This window comes from Myotis nattereri (assembly GCF_964212035.1).
Source record: "Myotis nattereri genome assembly, chromosome: 17".
Lineage (NCBI taxonomy): Eukaryota > Metazoa > Chordata > Mammalia > Chiroptera > Vespertilionidae > Myotis > Myotis nattereri.
In genome coordinates, this window is record NC_138092.1 from 38,817,690 (window position 1) to 38,843,698 (window position 26,009).

Genomic DNA, 26,009 nt, shown 5'->3' on the forward strand with positions numbered 1-26,009 from the left:
TCACAGTTCTTTTCAAGGTGCATGAATTTGTGCACTGGGCCCCTAGTATATCTATAAAATTTACTAGCAACTGATCACTTCAATTTGTCTACAAATATAGCCCATGATATTTGTGGAAGGAAAATTCCTAGAAGACATATATCAAATGAGCAAAGCTTTTTTTTTCCCTTTCTTGTTTACGCCCCAACCCTCCCCAGTAACACAGGAGAGGTAAATGGTGGTTAAGTCAGTGCAGTCCTCACCCTCCATCAGAATTTACAGAGCGCTCTTGCTGAGTGACTAGTGGCGAAATTTATTTTAATCTTGAAAGTGACATTAAAGATTCTGTAGGTATAAAAAGTATAAAAAGTCCAGCAGGAGAAGGGGTGGGTCCCAGACAACTTTGGTTTTGTGCCTACCATTCAGCTTAGAGAAAGGATAATATCACTAATGAAATCGGGGCCCTTTGTGTTTGTCCTGAATCCCACCCAATTCTTTTTTTTTTAAATATATTTTTATTGATTTCAGAGAGGAAAGGAGAGGGAGAAAGAGATAGAAACATCAATGATGAGAGAGAATCATTGATCGGCTGCCCCCCACTGGGGATTGAGCCCACAGCCCGGGTATGTGCCCCAGACTGGACTCGAACCCGGGACCCTTCAGTCTGCAGGCCAACGCTCTATCCACTGAGCCAAACCAGCCGGGGCTCCCACCCAATTCTTTCCCCCAAGGGATAACCACCATCCTGAATTTAGTGCTTATTATTTCTGTGCATTGCTTTTTTCTTTGCTACATATGAGTGTATCTCCAGGCCTGTATTTAAACTTTAAGTGGTATTCTGCTACTATATGTTTCAGTAAATTTTTTTGCTGCACATCAAGAAAAAGATTTATAAGTTTGCCTACATATTCAAATTTAAAACCTCCAATTATCAAAAGATATTAATTCCTAAAGGCACAAATCTCAGACAGGGAAAAGATGTTTGTTAAAACTCCTAACTGATAAAGGATCACCATCCAGAAACTAAGCTCGCAGGTTAGGCCAGGTTAAAACTTGAATCTATAACACTCACTTTTCAGGCCTCTGTACAAATGCAGCCTATGACACTTCAAATGGCAAGGCCATTAGCATTGGCCCCGCACAGCCTTCCTGTCACAATACAGCTGCTCAGTAATGAGAACAGAGCAGAAATCAAGATCCGGTTCAAATAGCTTGTTTGGAGACCACCCAGAAAATGTGCTGACTGTGCCAAGAAATCCAACTTCTCCAGCCCCAGCTAGATTAGACAAGTGAGCTGATACACAAAAAGAAAAAAAGGGAACTATGGCGGGGGGGGGGGTGGGGTGGTGAGTAGTCGGTGAAAAAGTCAAACTAAAAAGCCAACGGAGTAACAACCAGAGTCCTTGGTATCAGGGATCTGGAGTTAACACTGTAGGAGGTGGAGTGGGGGCCCCCAAAGGGCACGTCCACATTCTATTCCATAACCTGTAAAGGTGACCTTATTTGCGAGAAGGATCTTTGCAGCTGTAATTAAAGATTTTGAGATGACATCCTCCTGGATTATCCGGGTGGACCATCCAATGACAAGAGTCTTACAAGAGACAGAAGAGAAGACACAGAAGGGGAGACGGCCGTGTGCAAACAGAAACAGCGATTGGGACGACAGGGCCGTAAGCCAAGAACCACAGGAGCCACCAGAGACTGGGCGAAGCCGGGAAGGGGTCTCCCCTAAAGCCTCTGAGGAAGCACCCTGCTGACACCTTGACTTCGGGTTCTAGCTTATAGAACCATGAGAGAGAAATAAATTCCAGTGTTTTCAAGCCACTACGTGTGTAATCATCTGTCACAGTCCCAGGAAACTAAAATACCCATTTTCTACCAGAAAGTCAATGAAATTCTCATTATCTAGGATTTTCTTTTGATTAGGCCACTTGCAATATTTAAAGAGAGTTGGTTTCCTCTATTCTCAATCTCTGGACCCCTTGAGCTATCTGAGTCTTCGGTGGGTGCATTCTCTTTCAGTCTCCAAACAGGGAAACAAATTTGAGAAATTAATAAAATCTCACACCCAGTGGCTAGCAACTCCCACAATAATTTAATTTGGGCCCACAATTTAAAAAATTACAGGCTAATTTTAATTTTGCTAGGTTAATGTTGCATGGACATACATGCAAAGCGACAAATTCAGTAAGAAGAGACAACTGTATAAGCACAGATTAAACAGGTTAGCTGTTGGACAATTCAGCTCAATCAATAAGAATGGCAAGTAATGTGCTTGCCAACAGAAACAATCCTGCGCTGTATTCATTAAGATGTAATCAACAGAGCAAAGGCAGGGACAGTCTTGGTCCTCTACTCTACCTGATGCCATTCCTGGAGCCCGCCCCATGCTGACAGCAACATCTGTAAACTTGAACTCATCCCAGGGAGGCCAACTAGGAGTAATGACAGATGAAGAGCATTCAAAGGACTTCATGATTCTCAGCTTGCAGAAAATCTTTAGAAATGAAGGTGATGATGCCTTCATGCCTTCAAATAATGGTCATATAAGTCAGAGTGGGCTCTGGGCAGCAGTGGGCAGAAATAGGTAGAGGAGGGTGAGCCCGCAAGAGACTACCAAGAAGTAGCCAGGGAAGGAGGAGAAAAACCAAGAGTGTATGGATCACAGAAGCATAGCTCCTGGCCTGGCAGTGTTGGTGTAGAAATATACCCCTGGCACCGTGTGGAATGCCAGTTACCGTGGCAGTGCAAACTGAAACACAAGGAGGGAGAAACGGGACTTTTCTAGAAAGAGAAATGTTTGAATACGCCCACATTTACGTTCTGTGTCTTGTCACATATCCATATGGCCTTGATTTGGGCTGATCTGGAAAAGAACCCAATACACTTATCCTCTTCCTTCACTCAGTGGCTCCTAAAATGGTCAACCACTGCTCCGACCACCCATAAGGAAAGTTTCTGAGGGCCATCAGAGTGCGGGGAAAAAAGACAAGGAAGTAAGCTTTTCAACTGAAAGGGCTGCCCTACAATTTTTTTTTTCTTTCTGAGTGTTAAAATGCTCTTTATTTTTGAAATCATGATGAAATTTGAAAACCGACTTCTTAAAGTATCTGATTTGGCAAAATAAAATCTGACAATCCCATTTGTGAATTTAAAAAAATTTATTCTGGGAACTCCAAAAATCTGGGAGCCAGAGCTCCAGACTATAATAGAAAAAAAATAAATAAATAAGATTCATTTTTAAAAATTCAAAGAAAGGAACCTAAAATTAATGTTGAAGGGCTCTTTTTCCTAAGAGATTAGCAATGAAGGAAACAATATTTAGATATGTTACTTATAGTTTGAAAATGTTTTAAAATTCATAGGATGTGAGCATTTTTATAGAATCAAATAAATTAGAATAAGACTTATACTAACTCAGTTAAAAGCTTTAATGTTCGCCCCGACCAGTTTGACTCAGTGGACAGAGGGTCGGCCTGCGGACTGAAGGGTCCCGGGTTTGATTCCAGTCAAGGGCATGTACCTTGGTTGTGGGCACATCTCCAATGGGGGTTGTGCAGGAGGCAGCTGATTGATGTTTCAAACTCTCTATCCCTCTCCCTTCCTCTCTGTAAAAAATCAATAAAATATATTTAAAAAATAAAATAAAAGCTTTTATGTTCAGTGTTGCAGGTGCAGTTATTCCAGGTGACAGCGAGGACATCACCTGCCCGCTTACCTGGGCCCAGGCACAGAGCCAAGTCTTCATGCTTCATCTGCTCACAGCCATTCTCTCAGGTAGGTTCTTGCGTTCACTCCATTTTACAGAAAAGGAATCTGAGAGTTTGGAGAAATTAAGGGACAATGAAAGAATTAAAATCTGTGCCGTTGTAATGACACACATAGTACAAGCAGTTTCCCCAAAATAACCGCATTTCTTTCTCACCGCCTTACCCGCTTTCCTGTGATACTGCTATTGACCACAAGGGGGAAATATAAACTATTTTAATGTGGGTTCATTTTATTTTCTTCCCCTGCCTCTTCTTTCATTCCTTTTTATTTTTATTTTTTGTACACCCCAGCGACCAGACATTACAGAATTTAATATGTGATCATCCCAATAAACCCCGCACCCATCCAGCACTACGCCTAGTTCTTAGAATATTACTGACCACGTTCCCTATGCTGTACTTGACATCCCCATGACTATTCTGTAACAACCAATTTGTACTTCTTAATCCCTTCACCTTTTTTCGCTCATCCCCCCAATCCCCTCCCGGGTTTTACCTATTCTCAAGCTAATTAAAACAGCTCAAAGTGCAGAAATATATGTTATCAAGTCTTTCAGTGCTCCTGTTTCCCTCCATAATACTATCTGGCTGCAACAAAGGAACAGTGAAGAGACCTCGATATTTGCACTGGAGTGTGTTCTCGTCTCAAAAGGCAGCCACGGAGCCGTGTGGATGCGGGTTTCCCACGAGAAGCAGAAATATTCCGGTGTTTTCAAAAGACAGGGCGGGAGAATCTACCACTTCATACCTATTCTTAAAAACCAGACCTGAGTGTGTAACATTTATATAAAACGGAGGCCATTATTATAACCGCCCCGACTTAACCTCACACAGGACAGTTGGAGGTTCCAACCCTATCATCAATTCTGGCTCTTTTGTGAACGAACCACTTCCCCTAAATCCTCTAAGTCTTAGAACGGTGTGAACCCAGATATCTAAAGCCGAGTTACCAGCGTGAGGGGGCCTGAGAATGGAGCCACACTTGCTAACGTCAGCGCCCAGATGCCCTGGGGTCTTTTGGGCTCCCGTACTTGCCGTAGGCGCACATCGGGCACTCGCCCCGCCCCCAGTTTCCATGCCAATGCTTACGTAACTTTGCGTCCTGGAACTTGGCCAATCCTTATGCAGATTCCACGTGTTCCATAGCCAATTCCAGTTTATGGATTTTGCATTTAGAAGGTCTGGCTTTCTTTGTCTCCCGCGAAGCGCAACTTAGGTGGATAACTGAATCCGTTATCTCCTGGGCTGCAGTTTGCCCTTGCCCAAGGATAAATGCTTTTCATTCTTTATTACAGTCTAAATTTAATTTTGGTCAACAACTATAGCACTGCTTGTAAATATGACCCCAGTGACAAGGCAACAGAGCTAGCTGTACATTTGTGTCGCATTAATAAGCAAGGTAGTCGTAACTTCCTACAGCTGCATTCATGCTAGCGGAGCCATGAAGACCCACGACAGCATAAATGGTGGCTCTCTGTGTGCGTGACCGAGTGCGCGTGTACACGGTGTGCGCATGCGCGTCCACTGTGTGCGCATGCGCAAGCCCCTGAGGGTGCCCTGCGTGCAGATCCAGGTTACATGCCTTGGCTTCTCTCCAGCAGGGTTCTTTCTCTAGAAAGAACTCTTTCGCCAGCTGCTTCCTTGAAGACTTCAGACGAAACGGTTCCATCACCAGAAAAGTAAGTTTTATTGGGCTTCATAGCTGCCTTCAGGGCGTGACCACGTGGCCCTAAGGGAATTATGACCTTGTGGTGGGCCCAGGTCATCACAGCAGGGCCTGGCTCTGCATGGTGCCCAGGGCTCCCTGGGGAACGACTTTGAGGGCGTGGAGGAGGCAAGAAGTGCCCTCCCTCCCCCTCCCCCTCCCCGCCCCCTGTCCCTTCCACAGGACCACCACCAGCACCACGGGACCCGGGCAATTGCTGCAGCCTCTCTGAGGACATCCCTCAGGTCCCAACCCGTGACCAGCTGGGCCATGCGCTACTCGTTGTTTGCTCTCCCTGGTTCCCTGCCTCGCTGCCCGTTTCCCTCCTCTTTTGCTCCCTGGAGTGCAGTTATCTGTAAAGTGTTAGCACAAACACTTTTGCTTCAGGCTCTGTTTCCTAGAGGGAGCGGGACAAGACAGTGCTTTATTATTTCAGAATTTGAACTCTTCAAGAAGGCCCGTAATCTCCATACGTACTTTGTTTACTTTGTTTTTCCGTGACCAGTGACCTAAACCACTTCAACCCAAAGAAAAGGCAGGAGTACTATGTGTTGCGATTCATCAATTAACCACTAGGTGGCCCGCTAGTACCGTCCTTTCTTGACTGGGACAGGCTGCTTGGAGCCCAGAAACTTGGCAACTTTTTATTATTTTCCCCACTGAATGCTGTAGTAAGGACTGGCGCTGCCTAGAGTTCCCAAAATAGCAGAAACAGTGGTTACATAAGCAAATAATATAGTGTGGAACGTCCACTCACAGATGTATGACTGTCCTTGAAGGTGGGTTTCAAATGACTCTTATTTTCTTACACTTCATATGTTACTTTTTTCAAAAGAGATTGTTGAGGTGAAATTCACATGACCATTACATGAGCAATTTTAAAGTGAACAGTTTAGTGGCATTTAGTACATCCAGAATGTTGTACAATCATTATCTGGCTAGTTTCAAAATATTTTCATTATTTTATGCTAGTACCCCTTACCCATTATAAGCAGTTTCTCCTCATTCCTCCTCACCCCAGCCCCTGGCAACTAACCAATATTCACTTGTCTCAATGGATTTCTCTATTCTTGGCATTTTATATAAATGGAATCATACTATATGTGATCAGTGCATGGCTTCTTTCACTTAACACAATGTTTTAAAGGCTTATTTGTAGCATGTATGAGTACTTCATTCCTTTTTATGGCTAAATGATATTTTCTTATATGGATATATATTACAACTAGAGGCTCAGTGCATGAAATTCGTGCATGGGTAGGGTCCCTAGCGGCTGCCGGCTGGGGCCTTCCTTCACTCCACGCCGTCCCCTAGTGGTCAGCACATGTCATAGCGAGCGATCAAACTTCCAGTTGGTCGAACTCTGGAGGGGACACTTTGCATATTAGGCTTTTATACAGAGAGATTAGTTCATTCAGGACACTAGAGCTGTTTCCACCTTTGAGCTATTGTGAATAGTGCTGCTATAAAGTTGTGTACATGTATCTGTTTCAATCCCATCGGCTCCCCAAGGATGTGTCCAGGTGCAAAGGAAAGCTGGTGGGGAAATGGTGCTGGGTCATACAGTATGTTTAATTTTTTGAGAAACTTCTAAATTGTTTTCCACATCACCTGAACCATTTTACATTCACATCATGAATGGAGGAGGGAGGGTTACAATCTCTCAACATCCTCACTAACACTTGTTATTGTGCTTTTTAAGTTATTATTATAGCCATTCTAGTGGTGTGAAGTGGTACCTAATTATGGTTTTGATTTGCATTTCCCAAATGACTAATGATCTTGAGCATCTTTTCTTGAGCTTGTTGACACTTGTATATTTTCTTTGAAGAAATATTTATTCACATCCTTTGCCCATTTTAAAAAATTGAATTGTTTGATCTTTTGTTGTTGAGTTATACAAATGTATACACTCTTGTTGCTAGACCCTTATCAGATATATAATTTATTAATATTTTCTCCCATTCTATAGGTTATCTTTTCACTTTTCTGACAATATGCTTTGATACACAAAAGTTTTTAATTTTGATGAAGTCAAATGTATCTTTTGTTGCTCATGTTTTTGTCATTATATTCATTTCCAAATACAGTGCCATAAAGATGTACCCCTATGATTTATTTATATGATTTTTGTTCTTATATTTAATGAATTGATCCATTTTGAGTTCATTTTCATGAATGGTATGAGGTGGGGGGGGTCCAACCTCATTCTTCTACAAGTGGATAGCCAATTGTCCCAATGCCATTTGTTGAAGAGACCATTTTCCCCATTGAATGGTCTTGTCACACTTGTCGAAAATCAATTGGCTATACATGTATGGGTTTTCTTCTGAATTCTCAATTTTAGTCTATACATCTATTCTTATGTCACAGCCACCTTTTTTAAAAAATGTGGCTTTGTAGTAAGTTTTGAAATTATGAAATGTGAGTCCTCTAACTGTTCTTCTTTTTCAAGATTGTTTTGACTAGTTAGGTTCCCTTGCAATTTAGTATTAGTTTAGTATTAATTTGAGTAATAATAATGCCTTTTCCTTTCTGCAATAAAGGTCATTGGAATTTTTACAGAGAGTCTATTGAATCTGTAGACTGCTTTATGTAGTACTGCCATTTTAACAATAATTGTCTTTCAATCCATGAACCTGGATATCTTTCCATTTATTTAGCTGTTTTTTTTTTTTTCCTTTCAACAGTGTTTTATAATTGTCAGTGTATCAGTCTTTCATCTTCTTGGTTTAATTTATTCCTAGGTGTTTTATACTTAGAGTGCTATTGTAAATGAAGTTGTTTTCTTTTCAAATTGTTTATTGCTAGCATAATGTAACAAAGCTGATTTCTGTGGGTTCATCTCATACCTACAACTTTGCTGACTTCATTTATTAGCTTTCATAGCTTTTTGTGGATTCTCTGTGGATTCTTTTGTGGATATAGAGGATCATACCATCTGCAAATGGACCTAGATTTCCTTCTTTCTTTTTAATTTGGATGCCTTTTATTTACTTTTCTTGTCTAATTACTCTGTCTAGAACTTTGAGTACAGTGTTGAATTGCAGTGGTGAAAGCCAGCATCCTTGTCTTGTTCCTGATCTTAGGGGGGAAGTATTCAGTCTTTGACCATTAAGTTTGATGCTAGCCATGGGTTCTTCATAAATGCCCTTTGTGATGTTGAGGCAGTTCCCTTCTTAATCTATGTTCCTGAATGTTTTTATCATGAAAAGGTATTAGATTTTGTAAAATGGTTTTTCTAGGTCAGTTGAGTTTATCATGTGGATTTTCCTTAATTCTTTTTTTTTAATATATCTTTATTGATTTCAGAGAGGAAAAAAGAGGGAGAGAGAGATAGAAACATCAATAATGAGAGAGAATAATCGATCTGCTGCCTCCTGCAAGACCAGGGATGGAGCCAGCAAGCGGGAGATATGCTCTGACTGGGAATCGAACTGAGACCTCCTTGGTTTGGTCAATGCTCAACCATTGGTCAGTGCTCAATCACTGAGCCAGTGAATGTGGTGCATTACATTGATTTTCTCATGTTAAACCACCTTTCTATTTGAGTATTTATTATTTTTTAATAACTTTCTTTTATAAAAAATGAAGATACATGTAAGTTGTTGCATGAATATAGAAGAGGTAGAATTAATTCTGTAGGACAGGTAGGAATACATGGGAGGAATAAGAAGGAGGAAGAGGAAGACAAGCCAACTAGTAAAAGACAGATAAGAAATGACCTTGAATGATAAGGTAATACAAACCAAATCTGTAAGAAGAGTCTTTCTCTAATTCTAGATAGATGAGAAGCCTTAATCTAATTTCCAAAATCCAGCTTCACTTTCCTTATCTGTAAAATGAATGCATTCTTTTGGTTTTGATTATCATAATTGTAATTATAATTTCTTATCATGCTCATAGTATAAGCTTTCCTGTGTAGTTACCCAGTTTGGGGACCATAATTTTTTATTGTTTCATATCAGCCATGGTTAGTAATCACAGTAAGCATTTATTTATTTTTTTAAAATATATTTTTATTGATTTCAGAGAGGGAAAGAGAGGGCGAGAGAGATCAAAACATCAATGATGAGAGAATCATTGATCAGCTGCTTCCTGCACACTCCCTACTGGGGATCGAGCCCACAACCTGGGTGTATGCCCTTGACCGTAATTGAACCTAGGACCTTTCAGTCTGCAGGCTGATACTCTATTCACTGAGCCAAACTGGCTAGGGCACAGTGAGCATTTAGGTTAGTCTTTATTTTTTACTAGAGGCCCAGTGCATGAATTCGTGCACCAGTGGGGTCCCTCGGCCTGGCCTGCGGGATCGGGCCAAAACCTGCTCCCCAAAATCCTCCGAGGGATCCCAGATTGCGAGAGGGCGCAGGCCAGGCCAAGGAACTCCACCGGTGTATAATCAGGGCCGGGGAGAGACGCAGGAGGTTGGCCAGCCGGGGAGGGACCGTGGGAGGGCTCCAGGGCATGTCCAGCCCATCTCACTTAGTCCCGATCCACCGGACCCCAGCAGCAAGCTAACCTACCGGTGGGAGCATCTGCCCCCTAGTGGTCAGTGCACATCATAGCGACTGGTCGACTGGTTAACTGACCCCTGGTGGTCAGTGTACATCATAGTGAGTGGTTGAGTGGCCTTAGCATATCGTTAGCATATTACACTTTGATTGGTTGAACAGACGACTGGATGACCGGACACTTAGCATATTAGGCTTTTATTATATAGGATTATCTTTAGTATACCCCAGTGGACACAGAGTAAATTATTTGTCAGGCATGGTTTAACTCCCAAATGTTATGGCTTTAACCTACAAAATTTATACCACAAATTCCTAATCCCTCATCCTATATGGTTACAAAAGCTCTCTCTCATAACTTCATCAAGTCTACCTTAATTCTCTTGTTTCAATGCAAACATATTTTCCCTTGTCCTGTCCTTGTGGAAATGGGGAATAGTGAATCACCCATTGCCAGTGGACAGTTGTCTTTTCCTCACCTCACTTAAACGAGTATCTCTTAAGCACATCTACACCAACTGGCCGTTGTAGGCAGGGTGGAGAGACCATGAGGGTACGGGTTGGGGACGGTGGTGAGCGGGGCTCTTGGTCACGGCTTTTCCTGGCTGCTCCTCCTCATTTTCCCTCCCGCAGTTCTCTGATCTGCAGATTGGCTAATTCCTGCCTCCACTGCTGGGCTCTCCAGGAGTCAGCACAGAACTAGAAATCCTGGCTGAGGGGAGATCTAGCCTCTCTTTAGCTCCGCACATATGTATTGGGCATTTTCCAAGTCATCTTCATTAGGAGATAAAGAAGGAAACAAAAGGAAACATCTGCTTATACATGGCAAGTGCCTTCCTCTGGGTGGTTTCAGCTGGCACTGCCAGCTAAGCACACAAATCTTGGCTCCTCCCTTCACTTCCACACCACTTTTAAGCACTCAGAACCAGGGATGACTGCGGCTCATCTATTGTCCCAAGTTAACACCCGGCTAAGGCACCCTTCCTTGTGGGCACCATGTTCCCAACAGCTTCCTTTCCACCTGGGAGATGTCCCTGGGGAGATAATGGGGTGGAACAGGTTAGGGTTCAGATTCTGAGCTAGAGAGAGCCAGGTTTAAACTCTGACTTTGCCACTTATTCCCTGTGGAATCCCCAGGAAGTCCCTGAAGTTTCAGAAGCCTGTTTTCCGGTCTGTAAATAAAGAGAAGCACAGACCCACTAACGGTCAAATGAGAGACTTAAAATGAAAATAAGTGTGAAGTATGTAGCACAAGGCTTAGCGTGTTTACAGTGTCAGCGTGTCTCCTCCAATTTTAAAGGGTCTCTCCTTTAATAAACGTAAGTTTCCTTTCTGTCTGAGGGGTCCCAAGAACCATCAGACTGTATGCAGAGCTGATGTGCCATACGTGCAGCAGGAATTAGCTTAATTTGTCAAGCAGCAGTGACTCATTAAACCAGCGTCCTAGTAGTCTGCGATGACTTTGAATCTCAGGTGGCTCCAGAGAATGGTCTTTGTCAAATCAGCATCATTTCACAACACAAACGAATTTAAACCAAATAGTAGCAAGAACTATTTTCTGTCGGAGTGATTTATTAAATATTTATTGAGTACTGCTTTGTGCCAGACAGATGTGGATTATAATTTCACAAAGATACAAAATGAAAAACCGTGATGCCTGCTCTGAAGACATTTACAACCCAGTGATAGAAAAAAGGCATGTTCTCGCAGAAGTGAGGCCAAGACATTATTTCCAAGCTTTGTGTCTCTGAGTCAAATAGTCCCTGTCTCTCTTTCAGTTTTGATTGTTTGTGTACTCCCTTTGAATCTGAACCCCTAGAACCAGACCAAATTTGATAAGAATCTTGTTAGACCAAAGGATAGCAGCGTTCCTAAATGAATGGTATGTTTCTAAATTCTGTACTCTTGTAAACTTGCCCTTTTAAGCTATAATGACAAATGATGACTCATGATGACTCTACTGTTTACTGTCTGGCTCAAGTTAGAAACCTTGTAGTCATCATTAATTTCTTGTCTCTTATCACCCACATCCAGTCCAGAACCCACTCCATTCGATTCTGATAGTAAAGTGTCTCTTGAGTCCCTCCCTTGTGCTCCCACCACTGCTCTCAGGACCTCAGTCTCTCTTGCCATGCCTGTCCAGTTGCCACCTCTTCAACCATCCTGCACATTCTGAGCCAGAGAGCCAAGAGCCCAGGCTCAGGTGAACCACATCTCCAGATATGAAACAAGCTTAAAGGTGGAATTCTAAAGCACCACAGTACCTTCTGAGAAATTATGGAGTGAGGTGTAAAACACCACAGGAGAGCAATGAGAAAAAATTCTACCTACAGTGAAGAAACCCTCTTCTCAAACAATAGACCAAATTTTGACATTTCCTAGGTTTCTAAGAGTTTGGGGGAAAACCGTAGTTATTTATACATTGTGTTTGTTCCTGAGGGTTCTTTTATTTGGATCTGATGCTTTTATAGTATAGGTTTTTCTCTGGGGCAAGTCCAACATAATTTTAGAATGTTTGTGAAAGGGGCTGACAAACTTTGTCTTTTCATTTTTTAATATGAATGAAAATCTGCCTCTTGAAGGAAATCAATTTAAATACCACCATTGCTATGTTCATTTGATTCCTAAGTCACACTGAAGAAGACTTTTTGTACTTTGGTAAGACTGAGTGAGTACTCACAACTGAAATTAAGAGTCTGTAGTGAGGTTTATAATCGACAATAAAATCACTTGGAAATAGCCAGCTCTTCCATGCAAGAGGTCACAGGACACCTGAGGGGCTGAGCTCAGGTGACACATTTACCTGTGAGTTGACTGTCCTCCTCTCAGGCTTCCAGCCTCCCTGTCATGTATACATAACAGGGCCCTTCTCTGATGCCCTTTGAAAGACCCACAAGAAACTGTAAGGGACTTAAGGCATCATCTAGCCCAGGGCCCTCGCTTTAGGTGAGAAATCAAAGTTGGAGAAGCCAGCGATTGCCCAGGACCACCAGAGAAGGCAGCTTCTCATGCCATGGTCACCCCAGGCCGACTCCCGAGTCCTGGCTGGTGCATTTCCAAAGCAGCTGCAGAGCAGAGCTGTCACGGTGCCAAGTTCTTATCTGCCCGTGTCCTGCAGATTGGGTGGCTGAGTGCCAGGGGGACACTCAGAGTCTATGAATTCTAATCCTGGACACTTGTGGTCAGAGGATCTGAGATTTCCCTCTGGAGTAGAGGATCTGGGACAGATCACAGGGGAGTTGAAAGCGAGAGTGCTTCCTCCATGCGCGTAGTTGGTGCTCTTGTTAAGCCTGATATTGTCACAACGGCCATTGAACCAGTCTACACGTTTTCTCTCCAGCTGGCCTGACCATACAAATATGCTTTAACCGTCTATCCTCACAACCCAGTATGAGCTAGGCGTGTTGCTCATCCTGCAGGTGAATGCCTTGAGGAGTTCAGGATTCTAAACAGGCTGCCCCTTTACAGGAGCACTGAAACACAGTCACATTAAAGGCGCAGAGTTTTTAGATTGAAGGAAAAGTAAGGGATCTGGTCAGGGATATACCCTAACACCTTATCAAAGCATGCCAAGGCCAGCTCAGTGTGAGGACGATGAAGATACTAATAGGCTAACATTTGTTGATGACCACTATGTCAGGTGCTGTGTTGAGTGTTTGAATTTCACCATCACCTTTAATCTTCACCACAAGCCCACCAGGTAGCTTCTATCATAGCTTCATTCTACAAGTGAAGACACTGAGCTTAGTGGTTTTAACTCAGCTGTTGGAGTCCATGCTCTTAACCACCATACTAGACACTAACCTGACACCAGGCTAGTATTGGAAGCCCCCATTACTTATAGCTCTCTCCGGTAAGCCCTTGCCAGCCCTCCTCTGATAGTCGCCTCATTGTCGGCTCTCTGGGAAGTTTTTCCATGACCATCTCAGGCTGGGTTTTGCGTTTTTCCCCCCAGAGCGCCACCTTCTCTCCTAGCGCCTGGCACACTGTACTGCAATTTCTGAACCCTTTGTCGGTTTCCTCCTGAAAGCACATTCACATGAGGCAGCTTTGTTCTACTCAGCACTGCCCCGGCTCCTGGCAGATGATCATTGTGGGTTTCTTGACTAAATGGCTGCTATGAAAATTGACTTGGCATTCTGTTTTCGTTAGCTATTGCTGAGTAACAAATTTGGTAGCTTAACACAACAACTATATTATTATCTCTCAGGACCCTGTAGATCTGTAGGTGGGACAGAGCCCAGGGGGGATGGCTCACCTCTGCCATCTGTTCCCTGTAGCTTCCTCATTCTCCACTAAGACACCTCCATGGCTGACTATAAGGGTTTCACTGGAAACCACATGTCTGGAGCTGGGGCCTCTGGCCTCATTGACAGCTGGGCCCCTCAGCTCTCTTGGGTATAGTCTCAAGCCTTTTCTGAGAAGAGATTGTTAAAACATATTTGTATGATTATAATCCTTGCCATGTGGTCTTTTCAGGAACATGGTTGAACTTCTCACCTGGAAGCTCAGGGCTACCAAATAAGCAAAAGCAGAAACTTGTAGTCCTTAAGGCTTTGACCCAGATCTGCCCATCACTTCTGCCACTTTCCATTGGTTAGAGCAGATCAGTGGAGCAGCGCTACACGGGGCCTGGGTCATGGGGACCATCTTTGGTGACTAGATCCTGTAATTTAGTAGAGACAGTTCCATCCCAGCCAACGTTTCCGAAGAAGCAGTGTTGGTCAGATGAAAACTGAGCCAGAGAAGATGGCTAACTCAGCCTGTTTCGTCACTACAGTTTGGGGGAAGCCAATTAAAACACATAAAGTTTAGGGATTCCCAGCGAGTTTTGTGCATATAAACAAGCAGTGGCACAGTGTCTGGGCAGAAACACCTGAGAGGTTCTGTTTAGAACATTACAAGCAGCCTATGTCTAGCAGTACAGAGATTTGAGTATGTATTACAGCCACGGTTTGTCCTTATAGCTTCCTCCCTTTCTCTGTGTGTATTTGGTTTACCCACCTTGTTCCCCAGCCCCCTGCCCCCTAGGCCTTGTCTCTGCTTCTTAGAGCATTTCCCTTGAAATGTGGATGCTCCTTAATTGGATTTAGTCTGAGGCATTTCTGTTCTTATCTCTGCACAGTGATACTCTCTCCCCACTCCCTAGCTCTTCTTGGAACACTTTCCTTAAGCATCATCCAAATTTCTTATGTTATGGGATCCTCTCTTTGCCCTTGAAGATGCTCATTTCCAAAGCATTTGAGGAGTCTTTGGGTTTTGTTGTTGTTTGTATGTTTTTGTTTCTTTTGTACTCAAATTGCATGTTAAGGCTTTTAGCAATTTCAATGTTGTATCTGTATAGATTAATCAGCATTGTGGTTAATAAATAAATTCGTCTGCTACTTGGAAAACTTACAGATTTTCTTTTTTTAAAAAAACTGCTTTATTGAGGATCATTGGAAATGATTCCCACATCTGCTGAAGTAAATTTCTTCACTAGGACTATATAATGCTCTGATTCTAAACATAGCCCTCGGAGACTATTAATACAGGGGCTAAAGAAAAGGGGTTTTACAATCCAGAGTTTGGGGCAGTACATTACATTTCACCTGAAAGCCAAGGTCAGCCTGGCTACAAAGGGCCTAAAGAGGATGCAGTAGAGATGGGTCTGGGGCAGGAGTAGAAAGTGGTTCAAATATTCTTCTGAGAGTATCCTGTGTGGAACCAGCTCCGGCACTGGCCCCGCTGACTGCCTGCCTGGACCACAGGGATGTTGCATAAAGAAGCCCTGCCCCATCTAAGTCATCATCCTAACCTTTCCAGCCAATCTTTCTGATCACATGGTTGCTCCTATATCCAACCTAGACATGTTCGAAAGGCTCCTGGCCCACTGAAATTGCCACAAAATTAAGAAAACATGGAGTCGTATCCATGAAAAGGGCCCTGAAAGATATCTAAGTCAGAGGTTCTCAGACATTTTCTCGTCTCTTGACTCTTTGTACTTTTAAAAATTATTTAAGACCCTGAAAAGCTTCCATTTATAAGACTTTATCTGTTGATATTTACTGGATTTAAAATCAAACCTGTGAGTAAACATTTGTTAATTCATTTAAAAATACTAATAAACTAACTATAGTGAATATAAATAGCATATTTTTAATAAAAAAAGAACTATGTTTTCCAAAACATTTTAATGGGAAGAGTGGCATCGACTTATACTAATGTAAATAGAAAATAGCTGGATTCTCATTTAGGCTTTTTACATCAATCTGTTGTGATCTGTTATTTTGGTGAAAGTGAATGAAGAAAATTAAGCCTCACCCAGATATGAAGTTGAACAGGGAAGAAGTGTTTTCATGGTCATTTCAAGTAATTGTGGATATTCTTCCATACTAGACCAAGACTCCACAAGTACAGTTTCTGAAAGGTTGGCTGCACTGTGGAATCAAATCATAGCAATGAACTTTTTGTACTGTTACATCAAAATCCATTGATCTGTCTTGCACTCCTAAATGAGTTTGCTTTTTATCCCATGGATAATTTTTGATGTTGAGTGCTATGATCTTCACTTTTTAAGAGGAAATTAAATGAAAGTTTTCCTTGGTTAAAAAAAATCAATATAAGGAAATTAGATGTGGCATAAAAGAGCAAGGTAATAAAAGTGGCAAAGGGGAATGATGGGGCAGGTAGACAGGTAAGGATTAAGGACCCCTGAACTTCAGTCAAAGGAAAGGAAAGAAAATCAAGACTACAGTTTTATAAATTAGCATCTATGGAGCATTTCCAAAGTGCCTACACTAACAGAATGATCTCATTTAATCTATTTTCAAAACAGTCTGTGAGGTAGGATGTATATGTTCTTGTCTCATAGGGGAGAGCTAGTCCCTGAAGTTACAGACTTAGGAAATGGGGGGACTAGACTGGAACCAGCTACATCTAACATGGCAGCTTGCAATCTTTTAAAAATAATATGAGTTTTTAAAAAATCCAAAAATAACACATAAACTCCTTTAACAAAGAAAGAAAAGTAAAAGATAAAAGCCTCTGGCGCCTTGCTCTCCACCCATCCTCACTTCTGCTGATAGTAGTAGTCAGCACAGGTACCAGATTTGCACCAAACCCAGAGTCCCTGCTCGTAATCGCTCCATGACCCTCTTTACCGCAAGGTGCTGGCAGGACAGACAAGGGCTGAGGTCATTCAAGATGACTAACACCTTAGTGCTAACTGTGCTTACACAATACATGGAGATTGCAGGTTCTGGCCACTTTCTAGACCTTCTTAGAGTCATGGATTCCAAGGAATTCTAGGGACCAATTTTTCACTGTTGGGGGAGAGAGAAAACAACACAAAGAGCAGAACAGAATAGAAAAGGAGATGAAGGGTGAGTGGTGAGTACAGACGTAAGCGCGCTGATCACCCTTTAGAGGGTAAACAGAAGCGCCAGGGAAAGGAGAGTAGCCAGGTGCTCAGTTCCAAAGGGAGCCACCCCATGCCTCCTAGCGAATCTTCCTAGAATTAGCAGTGGGAAGTCAGTTATGAATTTCCCTGTTTGTTGCCCTTCCACACATCACTAAAAGGACTTTCTCGGTTACTGTTTTAAAAATTTCAGGAGTACTAGCCAAACTATTTACCTGTGCCTATTAAAATCTGATGTGGGGGGAGAACCAAGATGGCGGCATAGGTTAACGCCGGAGTTTGCTGCTTTGAACAACTACTTCAAAAGTGAAACTAAAAGACAGAGGGACATCACCCAGAACCACTGGAACGCTGGCTGAGTGGAAGTCCTACAACTAGGAGGAAAGAGAAACGCATACGGACACTCAGAGGAGGCGCAGTGCTGAAGTCAAATTCTGAGGTGCGGAGTGCGCGCGCGGAGCGGGCTGGCGGCGGAGGGCGCGGTTGGCGTTTTCAATCGGGAGGGAGTCGCAGACTCTGAGCTCCAGATCCGGGCGAGTCTTTAGGGACCCAGACTCAAACGGGAGTAGCGGGACTGCCTGGCTTTGGTCAGAGCGAGTGCAGCTTTCCCTCCGAGCTTTGCAGCCATTGCTGGGACTCAGAGAGGCAGAGCCCCTGGGGACAGGACTGAGAGCGGCCATATCTGCTCTCTCTGGCCCACCCTGTTGATCCTGTGCGACCAGCCCCGCCCAAGCCCTGCACAGAGGCATTTGCCGGATAGCCTCAGGCAAAGGCTAGATTAGCACCTCCCTAGAGGACAGAAGTTCTCTCACTGCTGACACAGCTGATTCTCATAGCCACTTGGCCTGGAGGGCAAACCCTCCCTGGAATTAGCTACAAGACTGCACACAAAGGCCACTAGGGGGTGCACCAAGGAAGCATAACAAAATGCAGAGACAAAGAAACAGGACAAAATTGTCAATGGAAGATCTAGAGTTCAGAACCACACTTTTAAGGTCTCTCAAGAACTGTTTAGAAGCCGCCGATAAACTTAATGAGATCTACAAGAAAACTAATGAGACCCTCGATGTTATATTGGGGAACCAACTAGAAATTAAGCATACACTGACTGAAATAAAGAATATTATACAGACTCCCGGCAGCAGAACAGAGGAGCGCAAGAATCAAGTCAATGATTTGAAATGCGAGGAAGCAAAAAACACCCAACCGGAAAAGCAAAATGAAAAAAGAATCCAAAAATGCGAGGATAGTGTAAGGAGCCTCTGGGACAGCTTCAAGCGTACCAACATCAGAATTATAGGGGTGCCAGAAGATGAGAGAGAGCAAGATATTGAAAACCTATTTGAAGAAATAATGACAGAAAACTTCCCTCACCTGGTGAAAGAAATGGACTTACAGGTCCAAGAAGCGCGGAGAACCCCAAACAAAAGGAATCCAAAGAGGACCACACCAAGACACATCATAATTAAAATGCCAAGAGCAAAAGACAAAGAGAGAATCTTAAAAACAGCAAGAGAAAGAAACTCAGTTACCTACAAGGGAATACCCATACGACTGTCAGCTGATTTCTCAACAGAAACTTTGCAGGCCAGAAGGGAGTGGCAAGAAATATTCAAAGTGATGAACACCAAGAACCTACAACCAAGATTACTTTATCCAGCAACGCTATCATTCAGAATTGAAGGTCAGATAAAGAGCTTCACAGATAAGGAAAAGCTAAAGGAGTTCATCACCACCAAACCAGGATTATATGAAATGCTGAAAGGTATCCTTTAAGAAGAGGAAGAGGAAGAAAAAGGTAAAGATACAAATTATGAACAACAAATATGCATCTATCAACAAGTGAATCTAAGAATCAAGTGAATAAATAATCCGATGAACAGAATGAACTGTTGATTATAATAGAATCAGGGACATAGAAAGGGAATGGACTGACTATTCTTGGGGGGGAAAGGGGTGTCGGAGATGCGGGAAGAGACTGGACAAAAATGTGCACCTATGGATGAGGACAGTGGGTGGGGAGTGAGGGCGGAGGGTGGGGCGGGAACTGGGAGGAGGGGAGTTATGGGGGGGAAAAAAGAGGAACAAATGTAATAATCTGAACAATAAAGATTTAATTAAAAAAAAAAAAATAAAATAAAATCTGATGTGTTCCACTTAGTTCTTTTTTATAGAGAGGTGATGTCTTTTTTTTTTTAATGTAGTTATTACGGGGATGAAGGAGATGGGAACTGTGGCTGTTAAAAACATCTGCTTTGTAACTTGTAATGGTCATTGTCTCACTGTCCCTGAAGGAGCCAACACACTAAAGTAAAGTTGAAGCTCAGAACAAAATACGCACAAAACCAACTCAACCTCCTAAATGTTTCAAAATTACAGTGCCGAAAGCATTTCTTTTCAAACATTCATCTTAGGAAGAGCCTGTGAAAGGGGATTTTTGTTCTTTTTGGTTGAGTCAGTATTACTAATGAAAAGGCTTTGGTCCCTCAAAAAGCCCCCTGAGGAGTATTTTTCAATTTACTCATTTTATTTGTTATTCAGTACTTTTTACATTATATTTCTTAGACTCCCTCCTCCCTCCACTTTTCACTCACAAAAAGTATAATCAAATTGAGATAAACCTAAGGACAGGCTTATGTCTCTTTTTCTCTTACCCCTTCTGTTCCCCAGTCCCAGTTCCTATTTCTCCAGCCCAAATTCCTAAACAAAAATTATGAAGGGGGAAAATGTAAGGAAGGCTTTAGGGTGCCTTTTTACCACTCAGAGCCCAGCATAGTCTTGGTAGATCAAGAAAAGACTGGCTCAAGGGGATTGGATGAGAAAGGTGAAGGGACTAAGAAGTACAGATTGATAGTTACAAAATAGTCAAGGGATGTAAAGTACAGCATGGGAAATATAGTCAACTAGAGGCTCAATGCACGAAAATTTGTGCAAGAGTTGGCCTTCCTTCCCCCGGCTGCCAGCATCGGCTTGCCTCCAGCACCCGGGACCCAGGCTTCCCTCCTCCAGCCACCCGCAGGCACCTGGGACCCAGGCTGGCTTCCCTGCAGCCCCGGCTTTGTTAGGAAGGCTGTCCAGAAGACGTCCAGTCTAATTAGCATATTATCCTTTTATTATTATAGATGATATTATGACAACTATGTATGATGCCAGGTGAGTAATGGAAATAGCAGGGAACACTTTGTAAATTATGTGCTTGTCTAACCACTAGCCTGTGTACCTGAAACTAATACAAAATAATATTGAGCCTAAACTATAATTTAAAAAGAAGAAATAAGGAAAAAGACTCGTCCAAGGTGCTTAAGGCCTCTCCTAACAGCAACTGCTACCGAGAAGCTTGAGCAATTTACACTATTTAATGGACTTACTAGAAATTGGCCTCTTTCTTCCTTTCTTTCTTATTCTTTTTTAAATAACATAATAACACATTGGCATCGGACTTTTTACAGAAACCATGAAGCAAACAATTCTTGAGAAAGTTTTTTCTTCTCTATAAATTATAGGATTATAAAGTGACAATAGCAGTGAGCTTACAGGGTACAGCACGGTACCCGTGAGTCAGTGAATAGTACCACCTTAATGTGTGTGTGTGTGTGTGTGTGTGTGTGTGTGTGTGTGTGTGGCGGGGGGACAGGAGTGGAGTAGGGGTAGAAAACCAGAGTTTACCCCTAAAGTATGTTGAGAGAATATAATTATAGAAACAAATATTTTAAATATTTTATTTATGAGGATTTGCTTTAATATTTCCTTGTTTATTCTTATCTGTATTCACTACAAATATAGCCTGCCTTTTCTTTGTTTTTGCTTTTGTGGGACGCATCTCAAACCCAGACTCAGTCTTGGATTGGATTCCTGCAATGTCCTACGTTTTAGAAAGCTCCCTTGTACCAACATATGTCCCCCACCCTTTTCCTTCAGTGGTCAGCATTTAGGGTGCTGCTTATTGCCTTTTAGAAGGGTGGCTTAAGTATTGTTGGCACATTTTTTCCTAACAACAGTCTTCCTAGGTAGGCACTGGGGGAAACTGAGGCTTTGAGCGGTTGCATATGGTGACTAGTCTATGGGGGAGCAGAGCTGGGACTTTAAGCTGGGTTCTGTAGACATTTAGGCTCATCTTAACCTACTGCTATGCTGCCTCCTCCTTGCAAACGACCTTATTTGCTGGAAGCTTTGGAAAAGACCTTGACTCAGAGCTTGCCTCCAGCAGACACCCCGTGGCCAAGAAGTGGGCCACCCAGAACGTAAGGCCAGCTAAAGTGCCTTTGACTAAACTAGGGTTTCCTGTCATTAGCTACTCCTGAGTTTTTGTTTTTTTGCTTTGTTTTTGTTTTTTTTCCAGAGAGACCCTGATGCCACAGAAACCGGCTAATGTAAACCCTGAGCCCAGCTTAGAGGATGAGAGCAGGCGGGAGGAGGGCTGCAATCCTCCGGGGTATAAACAAAAGCCCAGGAACTTGGTGTCAGAGAGCCCTTTTCCAGAGTTTGGGGTTAGTTCAGTTCACAACAGGAAGTCATGTTCCCCACCTCACTCTCACCTCTTCCACCCCAGCTGTAGGGCTCCCCTTGGTCAAGAAAACTGACTCACAATGTTATTAAACAAAGGCTTACCCCCAAACGGGGCAATTATTTAGGCAGGTTTATCCTTTACACTTTCCTAAATTTTCTACAAAGAGAATGTCACTTTAAAAAGACCAGCATTTTAAAAAGTGTATAGTGGGTTTCCTAAGTTATTATCTCCTGCAGATTGCAGTGAAAAATGGAAGAAAGTAACCAGGAAATTGAGATGGTGTACCTAAAAAGTGCTATGTAAACATTATTTGAAAACAAGGAAATTCTACTGAAATACACATTGGTGTCTTGTATTATAGTTTTACTTTGCCAATTAGACTAAGACCTTCCCCACTCCAGTATGTGGGCTGTAAGGGGTTTTTGAACTTCTTGCAATTATAAGCATTGGAGTGTGTTTCAGGCCGGAGAAAGATTCGTGTGTGTGTGTATGTGTGTGTGTGTGTGTGTAAAAGAGACCGGCACCTATATTATTTTGAAGAGCATATACCGTTCAACACACTTTGGCCCCATAAGCCTCCAATTCTTGCCTTCCAATAACCCCACCTCAAGAAGAAACAGAATCAGATATTAATGAGAATGACATTTGGAAATGCAGTGAACAAATGTGATCACCACCACTCTGAGGACAATGACCCAATACCTGTCCAGGGCCAGGAGGCCAAATTCAAGTTAACTTCCAGACCAGACTCAGTAAAGACCACATGCTAATGCCAGGACACTCGCTTTTCACAATGTGTTTTATTATTCATAAAAAAATAAACTTATTTACATTTGCTAATTAACTATGGTAGTGCAGCCTCCAGCAGCGGTTTGTTCCCCCTGAGCAGGGTCATTTGGTACCAAACAGGCTCAGTGCCAGGAGGGAGGAAGAAAGTGGGCCAGGGAGATGGTGTTGGAGGAGGGGTGACCCTTGCTGGGCGAGCAGGGGGAGGGGGTGGGGGACAGGTAGGGACAGTCAGGAGTGGAAGGGGACTCTGCAAGGAGGTGTGGGAGGAGGGGGTAGAGGAAAGCCTGAAGGACAGGAGCCTGGAGAGGTGGGGGGAGGGGGGTGGATCACCCCTAGGAGGGGACAGGATAGACCTAAGCCTGGTTAGGAAGGGTAGGGAGCCTGCAGGAGTGAGGGGTCTGCCCACAGCATGAGGCCTAACTGCGGGGAGCACTGGGGGCAAAAGGCTCAGGTGTTCTCAGACTGCTCCCGCTTCAGGGACAGAGAGAGGGCACCCACCAGCCGGTCCGCCTGGAGGGCTCCGCCCTGTGGGATACTAAGCCCACCCAGGAATTCACTCTCCTCTCTTTGCAACTTAGAAACCTGCCCGATGTGGGTCTTACGCGAAGATTCCTGTCTTCGAAGCCGATTGTCACGGAGAGAGCGTCCTAGCCAGGCTAATGGTAAAGGCCGGGCCGCGCAGAGCAGTGCCGTCACGTGTGGTGCATATATATAAATACACATATGGCTCAGCTGGGAAACTGACCCCAGGGGGCTCGGCGCTGGGCTCAGATGGCAGCGTGAGGGTCTGCACTGCTGGAGCCGGAGGTCGGATCTGAGACGGGAGCAAGCGCTTCCTGGAGAGGTGAAGTGTCCTCGCCCAGGTCCACCGCTGCAGCCGGTGCCTTGGGCGCCCCGCGACGACAGCAACGCCGCCAACTCTAGGGCTCTGCCCCCTCGCGCCCGCCACTTGTGTTGAAAATTCTGAGTGGGGGTGTCTAGGACAATCCAATGGAACTTCCCCCCCATTCTCTGGGGGTTCTCAGGTAGTCTCCCTTCTCTCCGTGGCCCCCAAACGCAGGCGCTTAACCAGTAACCCATGGCGTTCAAGTTCGACCTAAGCGGTGGTCCCACAGAGTCTGCTGGCAGCTGAAACTTCTTTGGTGTCAGAGTCGGGTCGCCCCGAGACCACAAACGGCCACGTCTGTAAAATCAAAAGAGCGTCAGATATACGAGGAGAAACGGCAATCTCAAACCGAAACTGCTCAGCTAAGCGGACCTGTGAGAGTCCTGGTTCTGAGTAGCTCACTTCATCAGCGCTCTGGAATGTGCCTGCCTGCTCTCTAAACTAGAATTTAAAATTTACCGGACTCTGATTGTGTAGGATGTGAAAGGGGTCCATCCATGCTTCCTGCTGACTATGCCCTCCCCATCATTCAGTGAAACGTGAGGGAATCAGGAATTTTGTCATGTAATCCCCTTCCTCCAACACACACACACACACACACACACACACACACACACACACACACACCATCAGCCCTCCGCTCTCAAGCCAGAGTTGGCAGGTCAGAGAGGGACTTTCCAGACAGATCCCTTTGGGGGAAACTTCTGCTATTCTTCAAGAATTAAAAAATCCAAAGCCTTTTTAATAAAGCTCGGCCTTCCCTCCTTCTTTTCAGAAAGTAGGGCTTGTTCGATCAAACCTGTCAGACTCTTAGCTGGAAAAAGTTGCGCGAGGAGGGAGATTTGCCATTTCCTCTGCAAAGAACCCAGATTCACCCTGTAAGTAGGATATCCGCCAACAGTAGTCACTGGGCCAAGCACCGCGTACAGGGATCAGAATGATGCGAACCCAGAGGGCGGCGGTTCTTCTCCAGGAAGATGGCTGGCTCCTCCCGTGCTTTGGGGAGAAACTAACCTGGCGTCCTCACCACCCGCTCTAGAACCCTTCTTTGGGGTTCTTCCCAGCGGGCTGACTCCGCCCCGCTCGCAGGGAGCGCCGCGGGCATCTCCCGGCGCTGCGCCCCTGGCATCTCCCAGCGCGGCGCCCCTACCAGGTTCACCGGGTGCACGTAGCCGTTCTCGTAGCGGTCCTCTTGCAGCAGCTGCCGCAGGTGCGCGATGTAGCTGGAAGCCAGCCGGAGCGTGTCCAGCTTGGAGAGCTTGGTGTCGGGGGGCACCCAGGGCAGGCTGGTTTTGAGCCTGGAGAAGGCTTTGCTCAGCACGCGCATCCGGGCGCGCTCTCGGGCGTTGGCCGCGTTCCGCTGCGACTGCTTGCACTCGGCGGCCGAGCCCTTGGGCGGGAGGGGCTTCTTGCCACCGCCGCTCCCCGCTGCCCGGGGCCGCTTTCTCTTGCAGCCCCCGGCGCTGCCCGCCGCGCCCAGCGCGCACGGCTCCTCCTCGCCTTCGGGGTCTTCCTCCTCCGCCGACGAGTTGTCACTGGGAGAGATGTAGCCGCGCTCGGCACCGCGGAGGGGCGGCCTCTTGGAGGCGGGGACCGGGTACCCCCGCTGCAGCCCCCGCAACTCCATGTCCTCCGGGTCGCTCACCGAGCCGGTGGACATCGCTGCGCCCACCCACGCCCACGCGCGCCCGCCTTCCTCCCCCGGGCCAGTCTTCAGGCCTCCGCCTTGTGCTCCTTCGCGGAGGCGGGGTCCGGGCCGAACTCCGAGGAGGACCAGATACCTGGGTCCCGAAGCGCGGAGCCGCGGAAGTGAGCCCTGCCGCTAACTCCGGAGAGCGCGCGGCCGAGAAGTCGGCGCCGGGCCCTGGCTCGGCCCGCACACCCGCGAGCTGCGCCTTTTGACAGGACTATTTATCTGTACTGCTCGGAACAAACCACCCCTGGCCAAAATGAAAGGGCGGGGGGGGGGGGGGGGAGGAAGGTGGGGCGGGGGCGTGGAAGGGGTGGGGACCGCTTTTCTGAGCGTAGGGGATCTGCTGGTAGGGGCGGGGAAGGGGAAGTCTTCCCTAAACCGAGATTGGGCCCTGGGGCCCAAGGGACCCTTAGATGGTCAGTGTGAGATAAGTAAGTGTGTGTGTTGGGCGAGTGAAGGAGGGGACCTTGATCATACGCATCCCACTCCCACCCCAATTTATCTTAGAGATCTCGAAGGTTGCCACACACTTAGAAACCTCAGGATCTATCCGTCTTTCTCAGCAAAGCACTGTTTAAAACACTGTTTTCCAAGTTCATCAGTCATATGATTTGTCTATCCAAGCGTTGCCCAGCAAAAGAATAAAAGCAAAACAACACCGAACAATCCAAAAGCTAAAGAATAAAAGCAAAACAACACCGAACAATCCAAAAGCTAAAGAATAAAAGCAAAACAACACCGAACAATCCAAAAGCTACCTCTCCCTT

The 26,009-nt window shown here is 44.7% G+C and overlaps 1 protein-coding gene across 1 annotated transcript; it reads right to left on the bottom strand.

The window, feature by feature from the left end:
- Positions 1-23,759: 23,759 nt before the first annotated feature.
- On the bottom strand, positions 23,760-25,209 carry MSC (musculin; the record flags this gene model as incomplete). The annotated part of the gene is made up of 2 exons (XM_081111437.1): positions 23,760-23,846; positions 24,700-25,209. 2 exons carry the CDS (start codon positions 25,207-25,209, stop codon positions 23,760-23,762), a joined length of 597 nt encoding a protein of 198 aa, XP_080967563.1.
- Between the last annotated feature and the right edge of the window lie 800 nt (positions 25,210-26,009).